This window comes from Hypomesus transpacificus, chromosome 4 (assembly GCF_021917145.1).
Source record: "Hypomesus transpacificus isolate Combined female chromosome 4, fHypTra1, whole genome shotgun sequence".
In the NCBI taxonomy this organism is placed as follows: domain Eukaryota; kingdom Metazoa; phylum Chordata; class Actinopteri; order Osmeriformes; family Osmeridae; genus Hypomesus; species Hypomesus transpacificus.
In genome coordinates this window covers 7,593,403-7,614,906 of record NC_061063.1, presented here as the reverse complement: position 1 = coordinate 7,614,906, position 21,504 = coordinate 7,593,403, and the positions used below count along the sequence as shown (strand labels likewise).

The 21,504-nt window shown below is 44.7% G+C and overlaps 1 protein-coding gene across 1 annotated transcript in view; it reads left to right on the top strand.

The window, feature by feature from the left end:
* The first annotated feature begins 2,256 nt into the window (after positions 1–2,256).
* Positions 2,257–21,504, top strand: part of fhod3a (formin homology 2 domain containing 3a) — a 39,301-nt gene continuing 20,053 nt past the window's right edge. The window contains 3 exon segments of the mRNA XM_047019157.1: positions 2,257–2,796; positions 6,344–6,450; positions 7,994–8,061. Coding sequence (XP_046875113.1) covers positions 2,632–2,796; positions 6,344–6,450; positions 7,994–8,061 — 340 coding nt within the window. The 5' untranslated portion in view covers positions 2,257–2,631.

Sequence of the window (21,504 nt, the reverse complement as noted above, 5' to 3'; positions counted from 1 at the left end):
CAGCTTAAAAATGAGCGATATCGAGAGTCAGCTGCTGAGTTTTACTATCCAGATGATGCTGAAAAGCTTTGTCATCGAAAGTGATGATGAAGACCAGACTCTTTGAATCACTTGTGTCGTTATTTTGTGATGAAATTAAAGCAATTTTAGCAGAACCATGTTGTCCGCTTTCTATCAAAAGTAATGAGTTGCTTGGCAACACATGAAACACACCGTGAGAAGACTTGAGAGCTAGCTACAATTAGCCTAAAGGTACCATTTATTTTCGTTTACAAAATGAAAAGAATCTAAAATTGCCATATAATAAACTACTTACTAACCTCGACCGTTCGGTCATGCCGGGAAATACTGTATCAAACTGAGGCTGGAACGTATCGACCGAGCGATAGCGAGTCAGTTTGATATTTCCCAATTGCCACTGAATTTCATTTTCAATCAGTCACATCAATGACATATCAATCGCAAAATGAATGTTGATTCAACCGGTGGAAATTGATTGACAACCGGTACTGACGGAGTTAACCAAACTTTGATTTGATGTTTCCTTATCTGAGTAGTACGCTGCTGCAATACAAATATTTCCACATGAAAATGAATCTTTCTTCTCACAGTCATCTGCCACTTAAACTTCTCTTAACCTACCTACATGTTTAGTTTGCTGCGCTCCTCTTCCAGTGACTGTAACTAACATAGGCTATTCACTAACAGTAGCGGTATGTCTATGGCGGTAACATCAGCGTCCGACTTGTGTTTGGTGGTTACCATAACGACAGTACGTTTTGTTGATGACGCGCAGCACGTATGTCCAAACTCTTGAGCTACTCGGCTCTTCAAGTATAAAATCACGTTACGGTTTGTGGGAGACCAAGATCATCGTCCTGCAGTCAGTTTCACGTGTACTTTGTTTTGAGTTCATATACCACGATTTAAGCAAAAAAATAAACAGAAATACGAAAAAAAATACCGAGGACACGACCTCGGTGTCCTCAATGGTAGTTACGGCCCTGGTTCAAAGTATGCATCTTCCTGCCACAGTCAATTTTGTGTTTGTGTTAACTTACATGGCAATAAAAACAAATTCTGATTCAGTCAAAATTAAAAAACCACACTTTCCAGATGCCCAGAATCATTATGCATTTCCACAAATGTAAAGTGTGAATATTTATAAATATTGTATTTCGCCTGTTAATACCTGCAATTAAGTGATGTTTCTTACATACTAGTACTATAAGTGGACCAATAGGCTGTTCTTATTGGTCCAGAAGACGTTCTCTAAACAACCAAATACGTTTTTTGCATTGATATGCTTGATATGTTGCCTTGGAGATGTAGTGACGTCACCAGTGCACGTGCATCTGATTGCTCTGACAACAGGGCGTCTGCTCCAGATTCGCGGTGTTTGATTTGGGATCTTCCCACCTAATGTAGTAGGTTAGTTAGTATATAACAAACCAAATGTGTACTCTTCGACAGGTCAGCAAACTCTTTGTCGCTTCGATTTGTTAAAACGATTTGTTTGTTAACCAAGACTGCTTACAAAGGCGTTTGCAGACCTGTCGAAGAGTAAGCATTTGCAGTTTAATGTAACTGCCTATCTTAACAGTACAACTGGCCCCAGCTCCCCCCCAAGTAATATGCTTATTTGGGAATCTACTGCCACCCTGTGTTGTTGAGAAGGATTTTACCTATAATTCAACATAATCATGTTTTGCTCTTATCACATGGAAGGTTATTTGAGTCTATTCAAATGGCAATACAAAGGGTGGCCTTTTCAATATGATATGCAATATAGGCTTTCATTTAAGATTGTGTTCAAAATTATTCAAACTGAATATCGGATTGCATTGCCACTTTGCACATTTGAAAATGCCTTCCCATTTGAATAAAAAGTCAAACTTCCATAGTATCAAACCTTTGTTACGTCACATTTTGGTCCGTGGACCAGTAGGCCACGTGTCTTGTACCAGCTGTCTATGACCAAGAGGTCGTGTGCAGAATTAATATTACATATTAATCTTCTTGTGTACATTGTAGGCTACATTGGTTTGGGTACCCTGCAACATTTGCATGACACCACTTGCACGTCATTTTATGTCGGGGAGATGGCGCATGTGAAGCGTGTCCACAATCTAGGTTCACATATCAGATGCATTGATAAATGGCGCCACACGAGGTCATCATTTGCATTACTATCGGACGAAGTCAGTCATCCTCTCCTGAGCGCAAATTTCAGAGGGGGAGGAGGAGGGTATGGCATTACATTTGCTCGAGCTCAGACCGCAGACCGGCTGTCCCAAGCTGAGCTCATCTCACTCGCTCTTCAAGCACCTTGCCCGTGTGCCATTGGCCACCTGCTTTGCAGCCACGCAGCAACGAAAACGGAACAGAAGAACGAAAGATTATTTCCTCTGACTAGAAACGACTATTTATTTTTTCATTCAACGAGTATAGCTATATAAAAAACAATTTCGCACGAGAGTCGATTTTCCAACGGAGAGCACTGACAAGCATTTGCGCGCAGCAACCTGCAGGCTTTGTTGTTGTTACCGGGGCAAGGAGGGGAGCGCTAGGCGACGGGTCTAATTATTAAACTGGGCTCCCCCTCAACGGAGCCACTTGCATGGATACATCATGGCCACGTTTGTTTGCAGGGTTCAGTTTTTAGATGACACCGATCCATTTAACAGCACCAATTTCCCGGAGCCGACAAGACCCCCGGTGTATACTTTTAGAGAAGATATCCCACTTATCAATCAGATTGCAGGCGTCCACCGGCTTCTCAAAGCACCTCACAAGGTACAGTAGGCTAGCTTATGCATGGCATGCACCAGTTCATACACCAGTCATTACGAAAAAGAACTAATAGCATGAACTTTTTACCTTATTTTACATTCATTATAACGAAGCCATCGTGTATGAATCTATCCTGACATAATGAGACCAACTGCGCCACCTGCAAAGGCTACACGTTGTGCTGAAAATATTTTTGCACAATACTTAGGCTACTATTATTAATAATAATAGCATTATAGTGAGCAGTAGGCTATGTCAAAACAAACGTTCACTAGGTTGACACGCAGGTTGGTTTTAGTTCGTCGTTGTCTCTAAGCCACACAACCACAATAGCGTAAAAGTGGCCTGGCTGTCAATCTTTATGACATTACCAGGCAGGCTAGCATGACAGGCAGCCGGCTTACTTTCTGTGTCACAGCGACAGGTGGGCGACTGGGCGTTTGTATAGCCGGAGTGCACGCTAGCGCTGTCTCATTCATATATTCTCACTGTCACTGCAAAGATTACCTACGAAAGTTGGGAAAATTAAACTTCTGACCAGTTCACGTTCACAGTCCATCTTTCAAAGCCACACAAATAATTTTGCTCCCAGAGAAAAAAGGCTCATGATTATTAGTTAGACATGGACACACGAGGGATGTTCAGTTTGTCATTTTGTTCACATCAGAGGACTTTCTAATGTTGCCGGTATGTCTTTTTGGCTGTCTTAAGTTAACGCAGCTTCCCTGTCAATTCACTTGCGTTGTAATAATTACTCATTACACTTTGAGTTTCATCGTGGTTTCCCTGACCTCCTCATCCTCCTCTTCCTTTACTTTTCAGATGTGGCACCATTCATTTCCCCAGATCACTAGATTCAATTAAAAATAACTAATTAAATAGGCAGGTAGGTTATTGCCCATCACAATTACATCAATGAGGTTTGTAAAAGCACAAGACAGGCTATATCCCACAAAAATCTAAACCACCCTTGGTCTTTTACATCATTAACAAAATGTCTCTTCTGATAACACAACCTCCAGGACTTATTAGCTAATGAAAACACACCTTCTGTGTTCTTCAAAGAACTGCTTTATGGTTCCTATGGAGAGTTTCCTGAATCCTAAAAACCTGTTGTCTCCCTTACGTAACCGTGCTGTAAACAATCAACCCACCGCGATCGCCAGCAGGCTTCACATTGTTTTAACATGGAAGCATTTACTCCCTCTCTTTCTCTTGAAAGCTGGAAGAGCTCGATTAAACCAGTGTAAAGTATACTAGCCACTTTACAGTGTTTCCCTGACAGGAGCCTGGGATTTGGGGAGTTTGGTCACCCTGACAGACAGTGTTTTTTGTTATTAGGCCATACTCCTGTTTCTCCACTTCAGTGTTAGAGGAAGGAGCAACACTTGATGTTGTGGCGTTAAGTTTCAAAGCTCAGATCTCACTGTCACTGCTGGTTTCCAGTGATTGAGTACTGCTACATGTGTGGCTGATGTTGTAGGTAAAGAGGAGAAAGGTGTTAACCTAATTGAGATCAGTAAGATAGTAAGGGGAGAAAGATATGGGGTTGTCTGAAATGAAACAAGTCTTAGATGTACAAGTTTGTCACAGTAGCGTCATATTTTGAATTGAGGTTTTGTGCGAGGATAATAATCAGATGATGCTGGTTGCGTTTTGAATGAAATGATGGCCCTGATCTACTACAGCGGTGAAAGGAGTGAGCAGTGCTTAGCCGCGAAGTCCTTAGTGAGTCAGGTGGCTGAGCGGTTAGGGAATCGGGCTAGTAATCTGAAGGTTGCTAGTTCGATTCCGGGCTGTGCCAAATGACGTTGTGTCCTTGGGCATGGCACTTTATCCTACTTGCCTCGGGGGAATGTCCCTGTACTTACTGTAAGTCGCTCTGGGTAAGAGCATCTGCTAAATGATTAAATGTAAATGTAGTGAAACTCTTCTTTCCTCCTCAGTGCCAAGATAACCAGGGCCTTCTCAGATTATCCTTCCTCTGACCGACTAGTTATTCCAACATCCTCTGAGATTAAGATTTCAATACTTTACTTATCAGCACTAAAGGTGATCGGCAAGAAACATTCCCGTTCGACAAAGACAATCAACAAAATTCTTGTCACAGCGTTATCCCCCATCCCCCAGCTATGCCCCAACACACACACACACACACACACACACACACACACGCAAAGTCATACTTTCAGCCATGGAGACACACCCACCCTTTAGCTCCTTCCTAACTATGCTTGCTAAGACCAGGAGGCAAATATAGACAAGTTATATATAGGCAGTGAGCCCATCCATCCCCCCTGTCTGTTTGTTTCCGAGCCGGTGGGGGGGTGCAGCGCTCAGCCAGTGTTGTCTTGTGATCGTAGGTTTGTCCTGCTTCCAGAGTGTCGTCATAGCTCCCGACTGGACTGGCGGGATAGGATGGAGCCAGAGTGGGCCGATGTGTAGTCTAGGTCAGAGATTTGAGAGTGGGGCCTCGTTCATCGATAAAGCCTTACTTCTCACCTCTCTACTTTTCAAAGCCGATCGGTTAGTGAGTCACGATCTTGCAGTTAACGGTATCACTGTCGGTGGTGCTGTGTCAGTCTAGCAGGTCAACAGGTGGTGTGAGAAGTGCTGTCGTCTCATTCTCACTGCATGGCTCAGTGTGTCAAAGCTGACAGAGACATAACACCTACGCAGATATGTTCCTGAAATGAGTTTCTGGCATTCTAGTCACCAAGGGGTTGCAGGTGTTATATTCCATACAGCACATGTGAAAAGTTGTTTTAGAGTGAAGCAGTGCACAATGCATGAGATCAAAGCACTGGAACACACGCACTCACACACCATCATGTTAACATGTTACGTTTTCTCACACAGCTGGCTGAATGTGCTGCTTCAAATGAATACGAATTTAAAGCCAAAAGTCTCTTTTTCTCTCTGTCCCTGCCTCCATCCTAAACTCTTTCTCTATATAGGCCGACAACATTTAATCTCTCTCTCTCTCCCTCTCTCTCTCTCTCTCTCTCTCTCTCTCTCTCTTTTTCTTTCTCAGTAACCATGGGTTGGGTTTCATGTTTCCTTGGCTTTATTGCTACATAAGTGCTGCTGGAGTAATTCCTTTAACTGCTGAAAACAGCACCCCAGAACACGCTGCAGCCTTTGCTGTCAGACTGTCACGCGTTCATACATACCCACCCTGTAAAAACATTTTATTTTTACAGGCGCAAATTGTTTTTAAAAGGGGTGTGAAGCAGACACAAGAAAACAAGGGGTGAAAAAGGAGGGAGAGAAAATAAAGAAAGGGTAAAGAGACCAATGTCAATCCTGTGGGTGGTTTGTGTACATTATACCCAGGCCTGGAGAGCAACATCATTTACCCGGAAAAAAATAATAAAAAATTGTCACCATCTTAATGTAATGGGTCAACATTAAACACAAGTTCACGGATATTGATTTATGAGATTGTATTTAAATTTGATCAAATATATGTATTCTTTCTTTTACCGTCTTTAACTCTTTGTTCCATCCTTTAATCAGCCTTTCATTCCGTCTGTTGTTCATCTTTCAGCTTGATGACTGTGCACTGCAGCTGTCTCACAATGGGACCTACCTGGACCTGGAGTCTTCTCTGGCTGAACAGAGGGATGAACTGGAGGGCTTCCAGGAAGACACAGGGTGAGGCTAATGCATACTCTCTGTGTATGTATCTCTCTCTCTCTCTCTGTCTCTCTTTCTCTTTGTAATGTCTCTCGTCCTCTCAACTTCATTTCTCTCACACGTTCTCTGATTCTCTGCGTTTTGAAAAAAAATTGTGGAGTCGCAGGCTGCTGGATATGGAGTTCTTGGAAGGACAAGTTCATGGAAAGTATGAACCGTCCGCTTGGACGGACTATCATCCTTTCCAGGGAAGTTTGGAGAAGAAAGCTGGTTCTCTTCTGTCTACCTTTTCTTTTCCATAAGGGTCTTACATCTACAGCTTACAACTGTCAACTGGATCAGTATACGGCACAAACAAATCACACATTGTGTGGCGTTTGTATGTGTGTATGTGTGCATTCGTGCCCACCGTGAGACAATACTGGCTTCAACCCCATGCTTCAAGGTGAAAGACAGGTGAATAGAGACAGGTGTGTGTTCTTGAAGCAGGGGCCATCTTGGTAAACTGGTTGTCTCTAACAACCCTGCCATTCCGTTCTCACAGGTTGTGAATGTGTCTTTGATGAGGTGCTGGAGATTAATAGTATGACTGTAGGTTCCTGGAAACTGAGAAGCACTCATAATACATTAGTTCTTCGTATACCTCTACTGTTCTCTTGCTGTGGGGCGAGTGATGTTCATATAGTGTCAAAGATGAATAAACCAATCACACCAAATACCTCAGCTCTGCACCACATTTATAACCCCCTTACTCTGAGGTCAGGGAAAGAGCCATGGTTTAAAGGAAAAGGTCAGTTGAAAAATGAAAATGTTTACTTTGTGCCTTTAATGAGTTGAGAAGTGTGGGAGAAATCAAGGAATACTTATAAACCCAGACCCTGAACTGATAGTCACACCGTTAGTGGAGAAACAATTTCTTCCACAGAAGCTACATCTAACCGTGTCTCCCGCCCAGCCCCCAATGAGGAGACAAAGTCAAAAACATAGTTTTGCTCTTTGCTTCTTGTTTTGTATAGAAAGCTCAACCTCAGCAGATGTTTAGAAGAATATTTAGAGAAATGAACACAGGAGCAGAATTTCAGAGTTTCAGTTTGTTTAATCAAATCGAAATAAACAAATCAAGTTAACATTGTGCTCTGTTTCCCTGCATGACCAATACCAGGATAAGCCTCCAACTGTGCCTTTGTTTGGGTGTCTGGAATGTATGTCAGCCATAGTGTGTCTTATCTTGCCTCTGTCTATGCTATGTCAGAATGCTGTCTGTATGTTGGTGATGGAACTGCTTGTTGTGTGTGTGAGTGTGTGTGTGTGCGTGCGCACGTGTGTTGTATGTGGGTGTGTTTGTTGTGTCTATCTGCTGTTTTTCTGTCTATTCCACTATTCCTGTTTTCAGATGGCTATCAGTATAAGGGTAAAGGACATGCATGGTCTTTCATTCCTACATACGTACCAGTCTTTCTTTCTCTCTCTTGTTTTCTCTCTCCCTCGCTGTCAACAGGTACTGATAACTTGTCACTCATCCCTCAAACTTGTCTTGTTCTCCCTCCCCCTCTCTCTTCAGGACCAGAGGGAAAAAGCACAGTGTTGTTCTACGCACCCAGCTGACCGTCCGTGTACATGCCTGTATCGGTGAGTACCGTGGGGGACAGATGTTTACATATGTCTTTAACAACACCCTGGGCTCACAGTTCAGGAAACAGGGTTCCATAAGAGTTAGCTACATACATGTTCCATGTCATGACAGCAGACATGGCTGCCAACATGTCCCTGGGCCTGGATCGAGACCAGAGACCTCCCACTCTGTAACATCCTTGGAGAGCTACAGAGCAACTCGTTTGACGGCTTTCCGTGATTTTGTCAGTCAGCATCAATTTCACTGTTCTTCGGGGTTGCATTTTTGTTTGATTGTGCAATGTGGACGGTGTGGACGGCAGGGAGAATTGTAAAGTATGAGAGCATCTGTCTGCCTGTCTGTGTTTTTGTGTGCGCGTGTGTGTGTGTGTGTGCGCGTGTGTGAGAGACCTTCCTGAGGTTTGTCCCACTGGGGCTGGTAAAGCCATTACTGAGTGTGACGTCCTCCAGTCTCCTTAGTTTACACAGAGAGAGCGAGCGGTGGAAGGAGGGAGAGGTGGGGGGAGCTTTGAGAAAGAGACGGGGAGAGAGATGGAGGAAAGAAATGAGAAGGACGTGTAGGAAATGTAAGCAAAAGAAGAGAGGAGCTAGAGAGGGAGGGAGAAACAGAGAAATAGAGAGAGAGACAGAAACGGAAAGAAGAGAGGGTGTGAGAGAGACAGAGAGAGAGAGAGAGAGAGAGAGAGAGAGAGAGAGAGAGAGAGAGAGAGAGAGAGAGAGAGAGAGAGAGACTGATATAGTGCTATGACACAAAGCAACAATGAAGTCTGCAAATCCCTATGATTTGCCTGTCTCTGTCTGCTTTACATGTCTCTCTTGTTCTGTCTCATCTGTCTGCTTCTCTTACTGCTTCTCACTCCTCTCCCTGCCTCCCTCTAAAAGAGAGACTTTTGCCTTTAGTTTGTTGAGTTGTCTCTAAGTTTTAGTTTCCCTCTGTTCTCACTCCTGCCTGCCTTTCTCTCTTTCATTCCCTCTATCTTTTTCTCCTTCTCTTAGTCTCTATGCCCCTACTGCATGGTGAACATTCTCTGTGCCAGTGATAGTAGTCTAATTCTGGACTCAAGAATTGCTGGATCTCATTGGCTAAAAGCTTCCGAGATGGTTCAAAGGTTAGGGAGGGTGGGTCTGCTGTCCTAATGTGTGCATAACACACACAAACAAAAAAGCCCTCGTGTGAGTCATGCATGTTCTTTTAATCATAGAGGAGACGATAGAGGCTCCCGACTTCCAAACGTTGCAAACATATTGCTTAGGAAGGGAAGGATCTCTAGGGTGAAGGGAATGAAGAGTAGGATTGGGACACAGCCCTGCTGCATTCAGCTGGGAGGAGGTTTAGCGGAGTCAGAGGGGAGTCAGAGACAGATGAGACCTGCTCTTAAGTGGATGAGAGGACCCAGCTTGAGTCTTCAGCCACCTGCTGCATGCCTACACACACACACACACACACACACATACACACACACATATACATGCATGCATGGATTTGTACCCATGAAAACATTCAAACATACTAATGCATGCATGGTAAGCAGCACGCCACAAACAGAACCACGCGCACACACATGCTTGCATCTCACCCATCTAAGCCCTATCCCCATCCCTATCTCCCCAGCGTGCATGAGTGATTGAAGTGGGGCAGGGGCGTAATCTAAATCCCCTCTCTCATGTGCACACGCATGCACACACAGAGAAGCTTGGGTCTCTTATAGCCGGCTGTCCTACCATGATGAAAACCAACACCAGGCTGTGTGTTGGCACACATACTGATGTAGTGGTCTTCTCGTCCCTTCTAATTTGTCCAGCTATGGGGTCAAACAGGTTCATTTGCTAGTAAAAACACTTTGTGTTAATACTCAGCATTGGCACAGATGCTGGACAGTCTGTCACACACCCACACACACAGACACAGAGAGACACACAGACACACAGACACACACCCTCACCCATGGGAGAGAAGGCTCTAGACTGATGGTCTTAATACCATGGCATTAACAGACATTGAGGGTATCCTAACTGTCCCATAATCCAAGTGTCAGTCAGTCTGGCTCATTCAGGCCATAGATCCCCAGCCATTTCCATCCTGTCACTGTGTAGTTTCATTACTACTCACTGCATGCGGACCATTCATGCATCCTTCCCTTTAGTTCTTAGTTTGGTTCTCTAATCTGCATCGTGACCTTGATTGTCATCTGATTGACCCCAAGGCGGAGAAGCTTGGGTCTACAATTGAGGATTTGCAGGTCCTGATTGCTTACTGTCTTAGGATCTACGGATCACGCAACTGGTCTCACTGAATGGAGTGTCTTGGTTATCTGAGGATTGATAACATTACTATGGTGTACAACTGGCTGACCCTGCCGTGTATAGGCGATGGTGGGATTAAATGTGAGGAAGGATCGCTTCCTGAAGTGCGTGGACTTCCCTAATCCTCGCATACATTGGTTAGGGTCAACCGAGAAATGTATTATGATCGTCTAGGATTAGGGAAGTAAGATCAGGTAGAGATCTGGGTTTCATAGAGTCTTTAGTGATAAACGAAACCCATGCTTACGTAATATCTCACAGAAGCAAGTGGTGGAATTTTTATGAATGCTCATTTCATGTTTGTCTTGATCACTTTATATTCAAAAGTGTTGTTCAGTAGGGCAGGGGCTTTAGGGGCCCTGTATTATAAGCAGGGGCATTAACGCTTCAGTTGTCCTAGAACATGCATGTCTGCTAACTTGCGACTTTCTGAATGGGTTTTCCGTGGAAGATGGCATGAGGTTAGCACGGTCAGCAAAGCTGTCGTCCATCCTGCTGGTGTAAGCGTTACCCCGGAAGGTTCTAGAACAGCTGTGGACGTCGTCATGCCGCTGTAACGATCGGACTCTCGCTGGAGGCAGAGCCTGACCCCCCAGAGATTGGGGTCGATGTTCTAGAAGTGTGTGTGTATCAGTGCACAGCGCAGTTTGGCACAGGTCAACCACTGGTGCGAGACGAAAAGTTATTACCTGACCCTCCCCCACCCCCACACCCCTCTGTCTTCCTGTTCCCCCCAGATCCCAGGGTTCTGTGTTAATTTTAGCCCCTACCCACTCCCTCAGCTTTAGCTGCAGGACAGCATGCGGGTCTGACCATGACTGAGGCTGGGGAGGGGCGGAGGGATGGAGGACAGGACTGGAGCAGGGAAGGGGAGCGTCGGCTGAATGCGGATGGGTGCGTTCTCTTAGGAAAGCGTTGACAGCCTGGATACATGTGCAGTGCAGTATCGAACACCATGCAGTTAACACGGAAAGGTATAACAAAGAATGAGTTAGATAGAAGAGGGACAAGATATTATGATCAGTTGCAGAAAACGGTTGATGGTGAGCATAGTAAAAGTATATCAAAGCACGTACTGTCTTCATCTCTGATCCGTCCATACCTTACTTGAATCCCTTCTTTGTAAAAAAAAAACAAAGACTGACACCAAAACACACATTTCATCCCAGTCTACATTCAGTCGTAATAGGTCACAGGCATACCCTGTTGTGTCGCACAACAAAATAACTGCTTTTGTGTTTGTTTGGACCCAACCCAAGCCCCATCCGTTCTGCTTTTGGAATTCCTGTCTTTTTTAAATTTGGTTTTTATTCTGCCGAGTTTCTTCACCCCAATTATCCCACTTTAACAACCCCCTGCGGTATGGGGGGAGCGTGGAGAAGGAGGGACGAGGGTGTGTGCATGTGGTGTGTGTGTGTGTGTGGGGGCGGGGGGGCGGTCTGTTCACATCCCTTTGATTTTCACCAGTCATGTTGTTGCATTACAAATGAGCGAGTTGCCAAGAGCATGGAATGAGAACTGCATGTCATTCTCCCTCTCGCTCTTTATATCTACCTCTCTTTCAGGAGGAGTTTCCCATATCATCCTACCCTCTTCTTATCTCTCTCTTTCCTTTCTCCCCACCCTTGACATCCTTCCTGCCCATCCGTGCAGAATCTTGCACAGCGAACGTCCTTCACTTTTAGTAATAGTCGAGCCTACGTCGAAGTTAAAGGGAATTAAATGAATGATTGAATGAAAAAAAGGAAAGAGAGAGATTTGATGTGCATGGTTGGGCACAAAAGAGCTAGGTCATGGTACATAATAGGAGAGGGTGACAGACAAAGATCATTGTTGTAAATGTGGTGGACAACCTTAATGACCTTCAGAGACTGAGGTTGCACTGTAAACCTTGCAAATTAGTACGGCTACATCCAGCTAGTCAGTTCTGCTGACACTCCGGTTCCACCACTGGAACACTGACTAAGTGTCTTGTGTTTTTCATCCCTCACCCTTTGCCCTCTTTTCACTTTTTCTTTTCTGTTCTCCTCCTGGTTTTAGACCTAGCCTAAATCATTACTATGGTCTGCATGCAGCATGTGTGCTCATGCCTGTTTTACAACCAGTCAAGACCAGTCACCCACTCTCTGTTTCGCTGATGCTATGATACCCTGCAGTGTGTGTGTGTGTTTGAATGTGAGAGAGATCAGGCATTCAGATAACACCCCAGTGTTAGTATTTTTGTTCTGCTGACTCATGACAAATACACCAATCATGCATTTTAGCACACAACACACACCCTCCTCTTTCATCCCTCGTTCACAGGGAGAGATGGAGCGAGGGAATCTCTCACAGCAAAGGCCCTCAGGAGAGACTGGTGGCATTTCGCCCTCATGAGTCATGCTCCGCTGACACGGAGATGGAAAGATGGAGGGCCAGAGGAGTGGATGGATTGATGAGGCAGGAGGGATAGAAGATGAAGGTGTGGAGGGGTAGAAGTGTAGGACGGAGGGGCCAGGAAGGATGGGAGAATTAAGTGGTGTATGGTTAGATGGAAAGTAGAGTTTGCTATTCATGTCATTACTGTGTTGGGCAACCTTTGGACGATGTAACTGAGATGTCGTAAACAGAAATGTTGTTTTGTATCGCACCTGTCTTAAATGTTGCAATGCACAAATGTTACACAATTGAAAGATCTTGGAGAGTCTCACTGGAGTAATACATGTCCACGTGTTCAGCAGGAGGGAGGAAGATGGGAGTGAGGGATGGCACGGGGTATAATGGATTTAGGGGATGTCTGTAGAGAGACTGAGCGAGAGAGAGAGAGATAGAGAGAGACAGAGAGAGAGAGAGAGAGAGAGAGAGAGAGAGAGAGAGAGAGAGAGAGAGAGAGAGAGAGGTGGCAGGTACGCGTTCCAAAGATCTGACTGGAAAATCCATTTGCAGAGGAAACAGAAGGGAAAACTAGCAAGAGGAAACACACCTGCCATAGAGACAGAACACTTGGCCCTGAGCTCTACCAGTTATGTAATCATCCCCCTACTAACAGGTCAGGTACTGTGGAAAGAGACAGAGACAGGCACATACTGTAGATAGAGACAGTGACAGTGACAGACAGCGACAGTGACAGTGACAGTGACAGAAACGCGTAGAGACAGGAAGGGCCAGAGGGACAGGTAGAGGAAGGTATAGAGGAAGAAGAAAGAAGGATGTATGCCTGCTGTGCAGCACATCATGGGTTTGATCGTCATGTGAGAGGAGGCTCTCTGAATCACTGTGTTACCACCAGTCTGTCTGAACCACAGAACCATCAACATGTTGACACAGGAACACAAACAGATTGGTTACATTTATAATCAGTGAAAAGGAGGAAGAGAGAGAGACAGAGAGAGAGAGAGGGTGAGAGAGAGGGATGAGTGTAGGGGGGAAAAGACACGGACAGGAATAGAAGTAATAGAAGTCATGAGATTGGAAGAATGAATGATAAGAGAAAAGACAACATAAAAAAATAGTACAAATCCTTGATATAGGAGAAAGGGATACAATTATAATCTTTTGTTTTCCGCTACTTTGAGTGTAGAGGCTCTTTTTACTGTAGATTTACTGTACATCGTACAGCTCATGTTCAGTATACATTCTGTACAGTATATTCATGCCTTGTTGCCCCCCATGATCTAACAAGGCTTTATCCTACTTGACCCTGAGGTCGTCCAAAAACTGTTAGCACCCCCACTCTCATGCAGCTAGAATTCCATGACTATATACTTTGCATTCACTCACTCTCACACACAGACACACCAAACACACACACACACACATCTCTATCCCTCCAGCAACAGGTGGAAACCAAACAGAGGGGCTGACACACACTAACATGACGCATCTTCCCCAGCCTGTCTCATAGAGCCCCCTGGGCCCATGTTTGGTGTCACTGTCCCGTTCAGAGGCACATGTGTCTACACACAATCACGTGCACACTCACATGCAAACGCACACACAGACACATGTATAGGAGACGAAAGGAAGCGTTGCAATAGTGAAGTATATAATCATCCCACTTAACAGCCCACCAAGCAACAGCAAAGTACTGTATTTGTCCTTCTCTCCCAGTCTCTCTCTCTCCCAGTCTCCCTCTCTCTCTCCCAGTCTCTCTCCCAGTCTCCCTCTCTCTCTCCCAGTCTCTCTCTCTCTTCCAGTCTCTCTCTCCCTGTCTCTCTCTCCCTCTCTCTCTCTCTCTCTCTCTCTGATCCAGCATTCCCTCAGTAATTACATCATAACCATTGAGACGGCGCTTGAGAGTAGAGGTACAGTAGATGGATGGCTGGGGACAACAGTGCACAGTTTGTATTGCAACTCAATATGTTTTTGAATAGATGCTCATGGCTCTATGCACGTTGCAATGATGGGGGGAGCCATGACAATACTCACAAACACCATTGTATCTGTCTGCAGCAGAGAATTAGGTCACACTTTTCAAGATGTGCTCCAACTCTTACATTGCCCTATATACTGTATAGTTGCTGCTAAGTCAACCACTTAGTAGCACAGCTAGTGTTTTAGTCAACATTTTACATTATTCTGGGGCATCGTTGGCTAGTTTTTAAAAGGTAAACACTAAACAGTTTCTACTTATTCAACCTTGACGTTTTTTTTATTTGAATGTGGACGTGAGAATAGATTTGGCTGCGTTTCAGCATGTGGTGATGTGTTTTCCTCTATGGTGCCAGTATCAAAGCAACAAGAGGCAGTGTCAATATGGGGTAGGACTGTTTCTAGCCCTGGCTTCTAACCTGTCATCGCCGTGGTAACATACAGTGGGAAAAGGCCCGGCAACATGTCGTTTGAAGTTCCTGCTCTGTGCGTCAGACCTAAGAAAAGCATGTTTTTTTGTTTGCATCGAGTTTTGTGTGGTTGTCCTTTTGTTTGTTGGAGTATTTGCTTGTTTGTTTATTTGCATGTTTATTTATTTGCTTATGTCAGTGTGTATATTGAGAGACAGAGAAAGATCGAAACAGAGAGAGAGAGAGAGAGAGAGAGAGAGAGTGTTTGTGCATGTGTGTGACTGTTTGTGAGTGTGTTTGCGTGCTCCAGGAGTTCCTGAGGGTATTTTAGTCTTGCTATGCCAGGGGTAAGTGAAGGGCAACGCCATGAGGACTGGGGCATCTGGGCCATGGGAGGTGAGGAGGGGGTTGAGTGACTGGGTGGACCGGAGAGGAGCCTGGAGACGTGGCATTTCCAAACCCCATTTCACAACTGAATAGAGGATAACACAAAATATCATAGTCATTACTGTGTTTGTGGACGCGTGTGCGTGTTTGGAATTGTTGAAGAACCCTCATACAAGAAGTAAACAAAGAAAAAATTGACCTAGTGAAAATGTTACTCCATGTGTGTCCATGCTGAGACAAATGTAATCTCTGTCTGAGCCTGAATCTGTGTTCAGTAAATCTCTGGAGTCACTGAGCGTTAAGACTAACCTAGGATGTCTGTTTAGTAGATCCTGCAACACCCACACACACACACACACATACACACTTAGTCATACGCTGGGGCCAAGACCAACACACAAAAAATAGACAGTCAAAAAATAGCAGTGTCGCTATTATAAGAGGTCAACATTGCCCAGGCCTGCAGTCTGTCCTCCTTACTGTGAGGAGAATGTTGGATGATCATCTAAATATATAGAATGTGTTTGAAATGTAATCTGGGAACAAATCATTTGATCCATAGTAGCCTAACACGTCATTCATCCTTTCACGCTTCCTGCTCTCTCTGTCTTGTTCTACCTTTCCCTCTGTCTCTCTTTCCTCACCTACCATAAGCATGCACATTCACGACAACTCACATACACACACACATTTACAGTAACACACACAGTGCACCGCATGAACTGTGCTGGGCGTTAACCCAACACCGGTTGGGCTTACTGTATATGTGATACCTACCCCCCCCCCCCCCCCCCCCCCCCCCTCCTCTATATTTAGGCTGCTATCAGTTCTCAGACCAGAGAACTCCCCAGGATTAGAACACAAGCTCTCTGACTGGTCTGACCACTCACCCCCTTATTTTAGTTCCCACTGTGGGGGCTGTGGTTGAAATGGAACTGAATGACAGGCCCCAGACAGAGGGGGGCTTTTTGGAGGGGTGGTATAAAATCCTCCGGAACCACGAGTCAGCAGGAGTTCTAATAACTTGGATTAATGCAAGCCTCCCAGCTGTGTTTCTTTGAAATGGTTCCCCTCTGTCTGACCCACTGACAGTTGTGTTGTTCTGAAATAATTCCCCCTGCTTGACCTAGTCATCAGTTTTCCTTGAATTCTCTTCCCTCTCAACTTCCCTATCGTGTTACACTGAAATGATTCCCCCTAGCCAAACTTGACTGTAGTCTGATCTTTGTGGCCTCACTCGGTGGTCCCATAAATGCCCTCTCCCCCTTCTCAGTGACCTGACTGTAACAGTATGCCACTGGCTGCCCCCCTGTGGGTTTTAGTCAGGCGTGGGTTCTTGTTGGCCTTGGCAACAATGATATACATTTTAGTTTATGATTGTTGGTCTGACTATTGACATAGGGTCGAACAGTATTTCTAGTCAACATAATAGCCAAATTCATTTGGGAATTCTTATACTGCACGTTAAGAATTTCAACAAAAAGTATAACAAAAAGCTAATGTAGCATTAGTGCTGATGTTAGTGTAAATACAATGGTTATGGATTAGCCATGTAGCGTTATCCTCAGCTAGCTGTTTCTGTGTTGTGATGCTAACGGTGAGGGATTTATCACAGCCAATGGGGTCACAGAGATAATCTCATTAGCCCGGAGAAGAAGGAAGAAGCTGACCGCTTGTGAACGACTTAACAGAGAGGATAGACAGAGACAGAGAAGGAATCCTGCTTCACCGAATACACACACGGTGAACACACACACACATGGTGTACACATACACATGGTGTACACACACACATGGTGAACACACACACATGGTGTACACACACACATGGTGAACACACACACATGGTGTACACACACAACAGCATGCACTCGAGCACACCCGCAGCCAATAGATACAACAGGCTTGCATGCACGCCTGGCCTGTCACTCACCTGCCCTTGGAGACCAATCTATTTCCTCAAACCTGAATGTTGGCTGGAATTCAATCTGACTACGGTCTCAAATTCTTTGCACGGCCATTTTGTTGATGCAGGAAGCATTTCATTCTAGATGTTAACTTGTTATTTGACTAAACAGTTAGACTAGTCCATCAGCAACATGCCTGTAGTCCACATACACACACACACACACATACACACACACCAGACACACACACACTCAGGCCCAACACAGTAACCGGACTCTTGTGTCCATGCCACACTTTCAGATAATGCTCTAATTATAGAGCTGTAGAAGGGAATGTACTCAGCACCCTCAGAAGGCTCTTGACTTGAAGAGGTTTGAATCTGGAATTGAATAGACAATACTGAGGTTTATAGAGAGTTCTCAACTGTGGCAAAGCAGTGTGAATTCACTATCGTGTTGTTATTTTGTTAAGCTGGAAGTGTAAATTAAAAAGGCAGAAGGGTGGGGTGTGTGCGTGTGCGTACGTGTGTGTGAGTGTGTGCACCAGTGAGGTCATGGTGAAAACCTGTGAACAGGAACTCTGAGTCCTTGAAAACAAAACTGTAAAATTCAAAGACAGCCATATAAATGGAAGCTATTTCCTTATTTATCTGTTAGTGCTCTCATACGAAGACAGGAAAACAGACAGAAACAGACAATTACATCCAATCTGCTAAATGCACAAATGTAAATCACATTCACTAATATAAACACTAATGCATACACACTCTATCTCTGACACCCTATCTCTTTCTCTCTAACACACACACTCACACAAACACACACTCTTTCAGCTTCCCCCATGACAGCTATAAAAATACAGGGCCAGGAAAGACAGAGTGACAAAGAGGTATTAAAAAGAAACAGATTATATACATGCTATGTGAGCTTCATCTCCTTCCTTCTTCACCTCTCTCCTCACTTCGTCCTTCACCTCTCTCCTCACTTCGTCCTTCACCTCTCTCCTCACTTCCTCCTTCACCTCTCTCCTCGCTCCCTTCTTCATCTCCTCACTTGGCAGGTGAGGTGGAAATTGGCATGGTTGGCGTGTCCCCATAGTCTGTCTTTTGCTGTTAGCATAGTATCCCTAAGCTTAGACTCTTAAATTGTAGAGGTGTTGCATCCATTTATGCTTCTCCAAGCTGTGAGACCTTAAGGTCAAAGGTCAGAGTGATTGTGTTTGGTTTACTTATTGGCTGAATTGAGCTGTCTCTTCACTTTATCCTGCTGGTATTTAGACAGCTGGAGCTGTTAGCTTTACAGGGAAAAGGGTCCATTAATTGTTTACATATTGTCAAGCAAGCTTATTTACATTAGAGGCAAAGAAAGTAATTAGCTTGACAGCACATTGTTATGGTCATATTATTGGACTATTATAGTGTGTCCTAGTGCTGATGGTCGCCTGGGGCTATGTTAAACTCAGTGACTGTGTGTATGTTCCAGAGTCTCTCTCCCCAACCTGTCTGCCTCTCATATACCTTGCAGAGCAAACTTGAGACCTCTACACAGCACTGGTGTTAATCTGGTAGAGGCTGCACCCCAACACCCACCCACACACACACACACACAGAGATGTACAGTCATCTCCCTCCCCTACTCTCTGTATTTCATGGATTTACTGAATGTGCCCTGTACGCTGCACAGCATCTGGCATATAATTAAGTCAACTATAAACACTGGAGTAGATGATGCTTTAGTCAGTTATCAGTGCTGTTGACATGCTGGTGAGCCGGGGGGCATTTTGGTAAAGGTTACTGTGATAACACACTCGATGTGTGATGAAGAACATGACAGGGTGGCTAACGGTCAGGACAGAACAGGCCGTCTGAACAACATCACTTGATTTCCAGGAAAGGTCAGACAATGTTGAGGAAGTTGGTCTGTGTTTGACAGGTGAAACTGGAATATTCCGGAATGGACTGTTCCGGAATGTGTGGATGTGTTCCAGTTTGACAGGGATGTAGGTCTTAACAGATGCTTCCCGTCTCCTTATCCCTGTTTGGTACCAAAAGAATGATACATATCTTATCTTCTTATCTTCACGAATGGTCAGGCATTCAGAGAAAGCAAGAGAGAAGGAGGGTGAGAGCAAGAGAAAAAAATATAGGGAGGGTGAGAGAGAGATGGAGACAGTGAGAGCATATACAAAAATAAACCACCAGAGTTATGTTTGAACCCATGTGGTAGACATAATCCAAAAACATTTTTCACCAACTATGCTTCCAGAGTTAATAATGTTATTGATGATGAATGGCCCTGAGGCTGTGTTTCCACGGCCACCAGAGTTTTCTATTGACCAGTCCCTGAGCACCGCAGAGTCACATGGTGGGATCGGAGCCAATTATTGGTTGATTGAACGTGTTCTGATTAGCAAGCTCTGATCATTGATTATGTAAATGGATGGGCCCTTGGGGTAGGTCAGCTGGGCGAGTGAGCTGAGAGTGAGCTGGCTGTGGTGGCCTGAGGCACCTCCTGTGTCACAAGTGATCTATGTCCCCCGCGGGGAAGGACTTTGATGAAACACTCGATGAGTTTGATGATCTGTTTCCTGTTGTGGCTGCTGATTACATCCCTTGTGCCCTATTCTTTCGCAATGGGTGGTGAGTACCGTGGGATGAGATTATATGACTGAAAAAGAAGAAAATGGAGAGACTTATTCAGATGTTCTTGCAACAGGCAAGCCAAGGCTAGTGTCCCCTCCCCCCCATACTATACTTTTTAATTCAAATCACACACCTTGTAGTTATATGCAGTTGCTACTGAAGGACATTACAATCTAGGTGGGCGCCCATAGACATAACATAGAAAAAGAGGCTTGCGTCGTGGGCCTCCAGAGAGGGAATTTCCCCTGTCGTCTCTTGCCAGCAGAGGAAGCTCTCTCCTCCTCGGCTGTTTGTGTTTACCCAGAAACACTTGGCCGCCTTGTCTCTCTCTCTCAGGCACAGACTGTGGTCCCTATCGTTCCTCCTCTTGCCTTTCTTCCTCGCTTGCATAGTTATTATGGTCATTTTTCTTTCCATTTTCCGTTCTGTTTTTCTTCTTCTATTTTTCTCCTCTGGATTTATCCTCTCTCAACACTTTTGACTTAGAGTAAAGGCCCTCATATTTTCTGTGACAATTTCATTATCCCGTAATTATTATTTTATGAAAATATTTTATAGCTATTGTGTTTCATACCGTCGTTCTCTAAATACCGTTCATTCGCTGTCAGCCCACTGCATGCTAACAGATGTGTGTCATGAATGCAGACAGTTGTTTCTCATGGATGATCTCACATAGAGGGTCTCACTGACAGGCAGACACACTCGAAAGACTGTGTGGGATGAGAATGAGTCTTGTCTATGACTTTGACCCTGGGAATATCCTGGTTCCAACATTCTAGAAAGTTCTTTGAATTGGCAAGGTAGCTTTTCTGGGGGAATATAAATCTAGAATCAGATGTAGAGTTGTGTCGTACTTGTCACTGATCAGAAATATATACTTATCAATGTTCCTAAATCAGTGTCTAGAGTAACTTTACCCTTACCGTTTTTTTGGTTTGGGTTGAGATGTTCTCGACCTGGTTATCTATAGTTGTGAGCTCCATAAAGTCAGGTCAGATCAGAGCCAGGTTAGCCCATGTCTGGGCCCACATTGGGGGCTTGTCCCCTGGTCTGGCCTGCCCTGTCCAGACCCCACTGATGGAGGGAGTTAATGAACACACCCAAACCACAGGGATTTAACACACACTCCTCACAGATCCCTCACAGTTTGTATGAAACACACACACATTGTTACGGTGGCACAGAAGAACCTTCATAGCAATTTGATTCTAATCTGTGACCGAGAGCTTTCCGTGTTGTGACCTGAATAGCTCTCTGCTGAAGCTCAGCCAGCGAGTCATTAACATTCCAATACTGCACTAATCACCACCACTCTGTGTGTGCGTGTTTGTGTGTGTGTGTGTGTGTGTGCCTGCGTGTGTGTGGGTGTTGGTGTGAATTTGTGTCTGTGCATGTGTTGTGCTGGCCTGTGTGCTTGTCCCTGCCCACTTTGAATGGAGA